The sequence below is a fragment of the Salmo trutta genome, chromosome 24, assembly GCF_901001165.1.
Source record: "Salmo trutta chromosome 24, fSalTru1.1, whole genome shotgun sequence".
Taxonomy (NCBI): Eukaryota; Metazoa; Chordata; class Actinopteri; order Salmoniformes; family Salmonidae; genus Salmo; species Salmo trutta.
The window spans coordinates 37,932,824-37,943,958 of NC_042980.1; the positions used below are offsets into that span (position 1 = coordinate 37,932,824).

Sequence of the window (11,135 nt, forward strand, 5' to 3'; positions counted from 1 at the left end):
GCACCTTAATTGGGGAGGACAAGGCTCATAGTAATGGCTGGGTTGGAATGAATGGTTTCCATGCATTTGATACTATTCATTCACTACATTCCAGGCATTTTTATGAGTAGTCCTCCCCTCAGCAGCCTCCTGTGGTCTGAGTCATACAAAACTAATGTTGCATGAGAGGGTAAGCTAATTAAGAGGACAAGAGGGAGGATGGCCAAGCAAGGGAGAAAGAGTAGAGCGAGATTACATTACAGAGATAGAAATATGTAGAATAACGTCTTTACCAAAGTACATAACTAGTCATTCACATCCCTCAGCTTTCAAATAACAGTAACTCCTCACTGTCCAACAGGCAGCTTTCAAATAAACAGTAACTCCTCACTGTCCAACAGGCAGCTTTCAAATAAACAGTAACTCCTCACTGTCCAACAGGCAGCTTTCAAATAAACAGTAACTCCTCACTGTCCAACAGGCAGCTTTCAAATAAACAGTAACTCCTCACTGTCCAACAGGCAGCTTTCAAATAAACAGTAACTCCTCACTGTCCAACAGGCAGTAAGATAGTCATAGGCCTACCATAGGTCATACTGGTTACTTCCATGTTCACATGTTTGAGGTGACTGGTAACACTCATAGAGCAACAATCTGAAAAGATAAACAAGCTATACTTTACATTCATTGCATTCATAATCTTTTTATTTACAATAACTTTATATTTGAAAAATACAAAGAGTCTTGTCTATTTCTAGACAATCAAAGGAACCATGATGTGGACCAAGATAATTGTAACAGTGACACAGGCCTACAGTACAACAAGACCGGGCCAACACGATCCATGTCATCACTGACATCTGATCAGATTCATAGAATTAGAATTCTAATTCATTCTAGAATGTTATTCAAATTCTATTGGTTATGTCTGGTTCCATCTTGTCCATAGCATTTTGTCTGCCGTAGTGCCATTGATATTAGCCTGCCCCAAGTCTGCTTGCATAGCTGACGGTCAGATCTAGGAACAATTCACCCTCCACCAATCCCAGATCTCATACTCCACTTGCTCATCCTGTGGATGGATGGATAGATGGATGAATGTAGCTTCTTTCTACCCTGTGGATGGATGGATGGATGTAGCTGCTTTCTACAAACACTGCACTGTGTCTCTACAATTACACCAGGGCGCCAGATCCATTCTCTAATCAATGACACTACTATCTATAGACTGGTCACTGGAACATTGGCATTAGTTGGTATTTTCTTGAAGTGGCTGACCAGTATCCTAATCCAGGGGTTTGCCTCTGGGTAAGGAGAGGCAAGGTTGGGTTTTGGGTGGGAGAGAAAGTACTGCTTTGTTGGGGGAGCCACCAGCTGGTGCTGTAGCGTTCGGCTCCCGAGACCAGGGGTGGCCTGATGCTTCCAGGGGTGGCCTGATGTGACCAGGGGTGGCCAGGGAAGGGTGGAGGGTTCAGGGCTTGATGTCAGAGGAGCTGGTGTTGGTCTCACAGCAGCTGGATGAAGTGCTGAGGTTCCCTGAGCCACTGCCCTCTGTAATATACACACACACACACACACACACACACACACACACACACACACACACACACACACACACACACACACACACACACACACACACACACACACACACACACACACACAGAGAGGTTAGAGGAGATGGTTTAGGAGAGATGCTCACACACACACACACACACACACAGAGGTTAGAGGAGATGGTTTAGGAGAGATGCTCACACACACACACACACACACACACACACACACACACACACACACACACACACACACACACACACACACACACACACACACACACACACAGGTTAGATGAGATGGTTTAGGAGAGATACACACGCACCCACAATTGTACCTAGATGGAGAGGAGGTTGTACCTGAGCTGGTGAGAGACTGGCAGGATGTGGACTCTCCAATCAGGGTGTAAAGGTTGGCTGCAGCCACCCAGCCCTCCTGCTTAGTCTTCAGATTCTTCACAAACCTGCAGCAACACAGAAACACACACAACCCCGTCTGCCTGGTCAGCACTTAGCTACCTTTTACTATGATGTGTCCTAATGAATTTTACCCTGTTTGAATAGACTATGAGTGTGATTGTGTGAAACCCAGAGTTGAGGTAATATTCTCACCACTGGCCATCTTCTCCCTCCTTGATCAGCTGAACCGTTTCACCACTCTTGACTGACAGATCCTGGGCGCTGCACTTCTCATAGTCAGACACCACTGTGTACTTCCCTGCACACTGCACACCGTTAAGATAGTGTGTTACATTGTATGTATGATTGTAAACTATTCTTTTAAAACGGTTTGTACGCGGCGCTACAAAACAGCTTGGAGTGGATGACAATCATCACACAGATACACACTCACCAGTTTCTTTCCCCCCTCGTCCTCAGGATCTGAGGTGAGGGGCTCTTCAGGGCTAGAGTACCCATCATTCTCCTCGTTGGCGTCCAATGAGAGAGAGCCCTTGGTCCATCCTAGAGGAGGAAGGGAGAGAGGGGACATAAGAGTATGGTGCGCACAGACAGACAGACAGACAGACAGACAGACAGACAGACAGACAGACAGACAGACAGACAGAGAGTGAGAGTGAGAGCAGGCACTGCAGCAACTTCTGCTAGACCAGATACGGTCAGTAACGGGGTGGACCGCAATCAGAGAGAACAGGACCAAGTCCATTGGAACTCAACCACAAAGCCATCAGTGAGCCTACAGTAATTGTGCTGGACCATTCAGAACCGCAACACCACTAAGCAACCAGGAACGTGCCCGTTTCTTGATAAATGTATTGCATGTGCATACACACACTCAGGCCTGGGAACACAGTGTGTAGGGAGTGAGAGAGATGAGGGGCAAACCTCTCAGGGAAAATCGGCAGCCATTTTGTGATCATTCCACATTTCAATAGTCTAAACCAGTCCAATCGAGTGCTGTACGGTTACCTCTCCTCTTGGTCTGTAAGAGACTCGAGGTGCTGAGCCACCTGACTCTGCCCAGGTGGAGGTGAGCGTGAGGTCCTGGGTCTGAGAGAGAGATAGATACACACCACCGCAATGAAACACAGTCAAAGGGATAGACCGCAGCGAACGTGCTCAACCACAGTAAATGACCGAGCGTGGTAACTACGACCACATACATTCCCTGATGAACCATGTTCTCTTTGTCTGAGGGGAGAAACTGCTGTGTGTAAAAAAATCACCCTGACCAACCACGGTCGAAAGGATCAAATACAGTGACCGTGGTCGACCACAGAGTCAGTGAATAGAGTTATTATGGGATGGTGTACCTTTGAAGCCGAACGGAGTGGGATCACTCTTTATCTCATGACGTTTGGTTTTATGGTCAGGGCTTGTGGGAGAACCTAGCCGAATAGAAGAGAAGAGAGTGAAGAGGAGCAACTAGACACTATCAGGAAGTAGAAATCAGTAGTAACACATCTTTAAAGTGGAAGTTACAGGAAGTATGTCTACTCTGTCAGTAGTAGCACACACCACAGTGGTGAAAAACAGAGATACAGGGTCTGAAGTGGTCTATTCACTATCAGCTACAGTACAGCTCTAATTGGTCGGCTAAAGCTATGGGACGAAGTTACCTCTCTAGACACTAATCTGTACTTGGCAGAGAGAGAGGCATCCTGGGTAAAGTTAAGCTTTTATTGTCAGGAGGTGAGATTTCTGTGGAAGGAAGCATGCCATTTTTTTCATGTTGTAGGCTACAGTGCTGACATTAGCCTTGTAAAGTCCTGACATGATGTAGTAACGTAAAGTACTATGGCAGCCCCTGGTGGCGAGATAGTGCTATTACCTTTGAAGTTGCTGAAGCCCTGCAAAGTAAAACGCTTTTTAGCCACTGCTGCTCTGTCTAAGGTAGGACTGGTCACTGCCTCGTCTGGGCCAGGAGAAGGAGAGGAGCAGGGCAGAGAGGGAAGGAGGGAGAGGCGAGTGGGATGAGAAACAGGAGAGTGACAGGGAGAGGTATGAAGAAAGGGAGCGAAAGATAGAAAGTGCAGTGATGAGAGAAAGACATCCGAAATAGAAAGAAGAGACCACATAGGGAAAGAGGGGAAAGTGAAGAGAAAGATTAGTCATCTCATCAAAGAGGGAGAAGCAAAGTTTAGTTAAGCGTGAAAGTCAGAAGGTAGTGTTGTTTAGATTAAACAAGGAACGCTTTAGGAAAGTGCTAAGTATTAGACACAGGTGAGAGTAAAGAATAGTGCTGAATTTAGCATTAGACCCAGTTGAAAGGTGGTGGTCTGAGCAGACCCCCCCCCCCCCCCCTCTCTGTTCACCTTTGGTTTTTGGGGAGGAGTTAGCGTCGGGGATGCTGGGTTCTCCCTTCACCTTCATGCTCCTCTCTCTTCTAAATGAACTGGGGAAAGGAGGATGAAACAGGTCAGTCAGAAACACACTGCAACCCACTGAGGGCACGCAACATGTTGTGTTCAGGTTGTAACCATGATCAATTCTGTACCCACAAAACCCAGAACCATGTGATTTATACTAGACTGGAAAATAAATCCTTCTCATTGGTGCAAGAGAGGCCAAGACAAGTTGCTTGGCTACCCAGACTCCTTGCTCCGGCCAAACGCTACGTCATGCCCACGGACGTTAGTGTCTTCTCCACAATGAAACTGGATCTAAGTACCTCCCCGACCCAATTGTCATACTTGACTAAAAGTAAAGATACCTTAATAGAACATTACTCAAGTAAAAGTGAGTCACCCAGTAAAACACTACTTGAGTAAAAATCTAAAAGTATTTGGTTGTATATATTTACTTATGTATCAAAAGTAAATGTAATTGCGAAAATATACTTAGAGTATCAAAAGTAAAAGTATAAATAATTTCACATTCCTTAAATTATTAAGCCAGTGGTTCCCAACCTTTGTCAGTTACTGTACCAACAACTGAATGTTGCTCTGCCTGGAGGACCCCTGAAGTACCCCCCATGTGCATTTTACCAGTAGGCCATTGGACTCATGATTTTTCTCTAGTACCCCTGTCGATAGGTCCAGTACCCCCAGGTGTCCTAGTACCTCCTGTGGATAGGCCCAGTACCCCCAGGTGTCCTAGTACCCCCTGTGGATAGGCCCAGTACCCCCAGGTGTCCTAGTACCCCCTGTGGATAGGCCCAGTACCCCCAGGTGTCCTAGTACCCCCTGTGGATAGGCCTAGTACCCCCTGTGGATAGGCCCAGTACCCCCAGGTGTCCTAGTACCCCCTGTGGATAGGCCCAGTACCCCCAGGTGTCCTAGTACCCCCTGTGGATAGGCCCAGTACCTCCAGGTGTCCTAGTACCCCCTGTGGATAGACCCAGTACCCCCAGGTGTCCTAGTACCCCCTGTGGATAGGCCCAGTACCCCCAGGTGTCCTAGTACCCCCTGTGGATAGGCCCAGTACCCCCAGGTGTCCTAGTACCCCCTGTGGATAGGCCCAGTACCCTCAGGTGTCCTAGTACCCCCTGTGGATAGGCCCAGTACCTCCAGGTGTCCTAGTACCCCCTGTGGATAGGCCCAGTACCCCCAGGTGTCCTAGTACCCCCTGTGGATAGGCCCAGTACCCCCAGGTGTCCTAGTACCCCCTGTGGATAGACCCAGTACCCTCAGGTGTCCTAGTACCCCCTGTGGATAGGCCCAGTACCCTCAGGGGACCTAGTACCTCCTGTGGATAGGCCCAGTACCCTCAGGGGACCTAGTACCTCCTGTGGATAGGCCCAGTACCCTCAGGTGTCCTAGTACCCCCTGTGGATAGGCCCAGTACCCCCAGGTGTCCTAGTACCCCCTGTCGATAGGCTCCGTACCCCCAGGTGTCCTAGTACCCCCTGTGGATAGGCCCAGTACCCTCAGGGGACCTAGTACCAATGTATTAAGCAAACCAGACGGCACGATTTGTATTTACGGATAGCAAGGGGCACATTCAAACACTCAGACATAATTTACAAACAAAGCATTTGTGTTTAGTTAGTCCATCAGATCAGAGGCAGTAGGGACGACCAGGGATGTTCTCTTGATAAGTATGTGAATTCGACCACATTTTCCTGTCCTGCTGAGTATTCAAAATGTAACAAGTACTTTTTGGTGTCAGGGAAAATGTATGGAGTAAAATGTACATCATTTTCTTTAGGAATGTAGTGGAATAAAAGTAAAAGTTGTCAAAAATATAAATAGTAAAGTACAGATACCCCAAATAAACAACTTAAGTAGTACTTTAAAGTATTTTGATAGGTCAATATGGGACAAATGTAGGAGGGGGCCTGTGATAGGTCAATATGGGACAAGTGTGGGAGAGGGTCTGTGATAGGTCAATATGGAATGGAACACTAGTCACTTTAATAATGTTTACATATCTGACATTACTCATCTCATATGTATATATTGTTTTCTATACTATTCTACAATATCTCATTCACTTATAATAATGTTTACCTATCTTGCGTTACTCATCTCATATGTTTATACTGTTTTCAATACTGTATCTTAGTCAATTCCGCTCTGACATTGCTCGTCCATATGGATGTAGTCTTAATTAATTCCTACTTAGATTTGTGAGTATTGGGTATATGTTGTGTAATTTGTTAGATATATTACATGTTAGATATTACTGCACTGTCAGAACTAGAAGCACAAGGATTTCGCTACACTCGCAATAACATCTGCTAACCACGTGTATGTGACCAATACAATTTGATTTGATCTGGGACAAGTGTGGGAGGGGGTCTGTGATAGGTCAATATGGGTCAGGTGACTGACCCGAGGCTGACAGGTCCTCCAGTGGTAGGAGGGTCCTGGAACAGTCCGTCTGACGGTCTCTGTTGGCTGGCTTCTGGAAGACACGCAGGGAGATCTACCACAGTCCCACTTTATCATGAGCACTGAACAATGTAATACTCAATGTAATTACAATATAATACACTCGAAGTATTAGAAAGAAAATAAATACTATATGACCCCAGGTCTACCTCTGTAGGCCTCCAGCTGTGTTGTCAGAACCTTCCGGATCTCGTTCACCCACGTCGTTTTCACCTCAGTCGTCGGGGCCTGAATTACAACGATGAAACCCATTACTGGTTAGTGCAGATATATGTGTTACATTCCAAACAGAGACAGATGTGATTTGTGTATCACTGTAAGAAATAAATACATTGTCATGTAATCTATAGCAGTCAAATGGGCAGGGTTTGAGTGCTGGTCACGCACCTGCACAATGTACACCTCCTCCCGTGAGTTGCACCAGACCTCAAACTTCTTGTGGTCACCTTTGGCATTCTCAGTGATGCCCACAGCACTCATCTGGTAGAGGGCATACCGTGTTGGAAAATGTTACCTTCTAAAACATCTATTTTAACTCACTTGGTAAGATGGACAGACAGACAGGCACACAACACAGACAGACAGACAGACAGACAGACAGACAGACAGACAGACAGACAGACAGACAGACAGACAGACAGACAGACAGACAGACAGACAGACAGACAGACAGACAGACAGACAGACAGACAGACAGACAGACAGGCACACAACACAGACAGACAGACAGACAGACAGACAGACAGACAGACAGACAGACAGACAGACAGACACACAACACAGACAGACAGACAGACAGACAGACAGACAGACAGACAGACAGACAGACAGACAGACTCACACTAAGGGACTGTTTGAAGCTGTAGGAGGGGGCTTTCTCATAGCCCTCCCCGTTCTCCTCACGTCTCTTACAGAAGAGCAGGGCTTTCTCGTGCAGGAACAGGTGTCTCTGCATGGGCTTGAAGCGGGCCATGTCCTTGACCTTGGCGTGACCTTTCTTGTGTTCCGTCCACACGCTGAATGACCCCTGCATCAGCAGCCGGCCCAGGTCACCCAGGTGACCCTATCAGAGGAGGGGTCACAGGTCAGGAGAAAGTTCATGTGTCATCATACCTATGGTGCTGCTGACTCATGTAATATTGACATCTCTGATATAATGTGATGTTGACGCCATGAACAGAATATGTTTCATACAATATGAAGTGCATTTCATACAATATGAAGTGCATTTCATACAATATGAAGTGCATTTCATACAATATGCAGTACATTTCATACAATATGAAGTGCATTTCATACAATATGCAGTACATTTCATACAATGTGAAGTGCATTTCATACAATATGAAGTGCATTTCATACAATATGCAGTACATTTCATACAATATGAAGTGCATTTCATACAATATGAAGTGCATTTCATACAATATGCAGTACATTTCATACAATATGAAGTGCATTTCATACAATATGCAGTACATTTCATACAATGTGAAGTGGATTTCATACAATATGAAGTGCATTTCATACAATATGCAGTACATTTCATACAATATGCAGTACATTTCATACAATATGCAGTACATTTCATACAATATGCAGTACATTTTATACAATTTGCAGTACATTTCATACAATATGCAGTATATTTGATACAATAGGAAGTACATTTGATACAATAGGAAGTACATTTGATACAATATGCAGTACATTTCATACAATGTGAAGTTGAGCGATGATGAACTCACATCGTATCCAGTGATAGCAATGAGATGCATGGAGTCATTGACAGCCTTCAAGATTCCCAGGATAGAGGTGAGTGCCTCCTGCAGGGCCTCTGACCCCTCACAGCCCTTACTGTACTTTAGCAGCTCCTACAATTCAAAGACACACATTGATGTTTTGGATCTGTAATGGAATAGTGTATAAAGAACAAAGTACAAAGGATATTAATATGGACCTAAATATTTTAATGTTTGAGACAATAAAGCTAGAATCCTTAATTGGTGAAACTACCACGTCCCTTTGGGATATTACAACAACAAATAAGTTACTACGAACAACCAACACAGTTTTTCCCATCTGACATCATCACTCTGGCGAAATAACTTTTTTCCCCCATGATGCTGGATGCTCCTCTCCTCCGTTTCATCAACAAAACAAAAAGAAGAACAAAGGTGCTGGGTCCCCTTGGATTTCAGCTTTAAGGCATGAGGAAGTGAAGGAGAGAGGACGAAGCTGGGCTGATTTCAGCTTTAAGGCATGAGGAAGTGAAGGAGAGAGGGTGGAGCTGGGCTGATTTCAGCTTTAAGGCATGAGGAAGTGAAGGAGAGAGGATGGAGCAGGGCTGATTTCAGCTTTAAGGCATGAGGAAGTCAAGGAGAGAGGACGAAGCTGGGCTGATTTCAGCTTTAAGGCATGAGGAAGTGAAGGAGAGAGGACGAAGCTGGGCTGATTTCAGCTTTAAGGCATGAGGAAGTGAAGGAGAGAGGGTGGAGCTGGGCTGATTTCAGCTTTAAGGCATGAGGAAGTGAAGGAGAGAGGGTGGAGCTGGGCTGATTTCAGCTTTAAGGCATGAGGAAGTGAAGGAGAGAGGACGAAGCTGGGCTGATTTCAGCTTTAAGGCATGAGGAAGTCAAGGAGAGAGGACGAAGCTGGGCTGATTTCAGCTTTAAGGCATGAGGAAGTGAAGGAGAGAGGACGAAGCTGGGCTGATTTCAGCTTTAAGGCATGAGGAAGTGAAGGAGAGAGGATGGAGCTGGGCTGATTTCAGCTTTAAGGCATGAGGAAGTGAAGGAGAGAGGATGGAGCTGGGCTGATTTCAGCTTTAAGGCATGAGGAAGTGAAGGAGAGAGGATGGAGCTGGGCTGATTTCAGCTTTAAGGCATGAGGAAGTGAAGGAGAGAGGATGGAGCTGGGCTGAATTTCAGCTTTATTAGGCATGAGGAAGTGAAGGAGAGAGGATGGAGCTGGGCTGATTTCAGCTTAAGGCATGAGAAGTGAAGGAGAGAGGATGGAGCTGGGCTGATTTCAGCTTTAAGGCATGAGGAAGTGAAGGAGAGAGGATGGAGCTGGGCTGATTTCAGCTTAAGGCATGAGGAAGTGCAAGGAGAGAGGATGGAGCTGGGCTGATTTCAGCTTTAAGGCATGAGGAAGTCGAAGGAGAGAGGTGGAGCTGGGCTGATTTCAGCTTTAAGGCATGAGGAAGTGAAGGAGAGAGGGTGGAGCTGGGCTGATTTCAGCTTTAAGGCATGAAGGAAGTGCAAGGAGAGAGGGACGAAGCTGGGCTGATTTCAGCTTTAAGGCATGAGGAAGTCAAGGAGAGAGGGATGAGCTGGGCTGATTTCAGCTTTAAGGCATGAGGAAGTGAAGGAGAAGGAGGGTGGAGCTGGGGCTGATTTCAGCTTAAGGGCAATGAGGAAGTGGAAGGAGAGAGGGTGGTATGGGCTGATTTCAGCTTTAAGGCATGAGGAAGTCAGGAGAGAGGTGAGCGGCTGATTCAGCTTTAAGGCTAGAGGAGTGAGGAGAGAGGGTGGAGGCTGGGCTGATTTCAGCTTTAAGGCTGAGGAAGTCAAGGAGAGAGGTGGAGCTGGCTGACTTTCAGGCTTTAAAGGGCATGAGGAAGTGAAGGAAGAGAAGGGTGAGCTGGCTGATTTCAGTTTTTTTTAAGGCTGAGAATTCAAGGAGAGAGGACGAGGCTGGGCTGATTGCGAGCTTTAAGCGATGAGAAGTGAAGGATAGAGTGGTGGAGCTCTTGGCTGATTTCAGCTTTAATGCTGAGGAAGTGAGAAAGAGGATGGAGCTGGGCTGATATTCAGCTTTAAGGCATGAGGAAGTCAGGAGAGGAGGGTGGAGCTGGGCTGATTTCAGCTTTAAGGCATGAGGAAGTGGAAGAGAGGTGGAGGCTGGCTGATTTCAGCTTTAAGGCATGAGGAGTGAAGGAGGAGGGTGGAGCTGGTCCTGATTTCAGCTTTAAGGCATGAGGAAGTGAAGGAGAGAGGGTGGAGCTGGGCTGATTTCAGCTTTAAGGCATGAGGAAGTGAAGGAAAGAGGATGGAGCTGGGCTGATTTCAGCTTTAAGGCATGAGGAAGTCAAGGAGAGAGGGTGGAGCTGGGCTGATTTCAGCTTTAAGGCATGAGGAAGTGAAGGAGAGAGGGTGGAGCTGGGCTGATTTCAGCTTTAAGGCATGAGGAAGTGAAGGAGAGAGGGTGGAGCTGGGCTGATTTCAGCTTTAAGGCATGAGGAAGTGAAGGAGAGAGGGTGGAGCTGGGCTGATTTCAGCTTTAAGGCATGAGGAAGTCAAGA

The 11,135-nt window shown here is 46.3% G+C and overlaps 1 protein-coding gene across 1 annotated transcript in view; it reads right to left on the minus strand.

The window, feature by feature from the left end:
• Positions 1 to 1,433: 1,433 nt before the first annotated feature.
• LOC115161249 (guanine nucleotide exchange factor DBS) overlaps positions 1,434 to 11,135 on the minus strand; it is a gene marked incomplete in the record, with an annotated part of 67,085 nt that continues 57,383 nt past the window's right edge. The window contains 13 exon segments of the mRNA XM_029712063.1: positions 1,434 to 1,530; positions 1,896 to 1,999; positions 2,148 to 2,260; positions 2,389 to 2,498; positions 2,964 to 3,044; positions 3,308 to 3,382; positions 3,826 to 3,909; positions 4,310 to 4,389; positions 6,770 to 6,842; positions 6,979 to 7,057; positions 7,217 to 7,309; positions 7,671 to 7,892; positions 8,578 to 8,703. Coding sequence (XP_029567923.1) covers positions 1,451 to 1,530; positions 1,896 to 1,999; positions 2,148 to 2,260; positions 2,389 to 2,498; positions 2,964 to 3,044; positions 3,308 to 3,382; positions 3,826 to 3,909; positions 4,310 to 4,389; positions 6,770 to 6,842; positions 6,979 to 7,057; positions 7,217 to 7,309; positions 7,671 to 7,892; positions 8,578 to 8,703 — 1,320 coding nt within the window.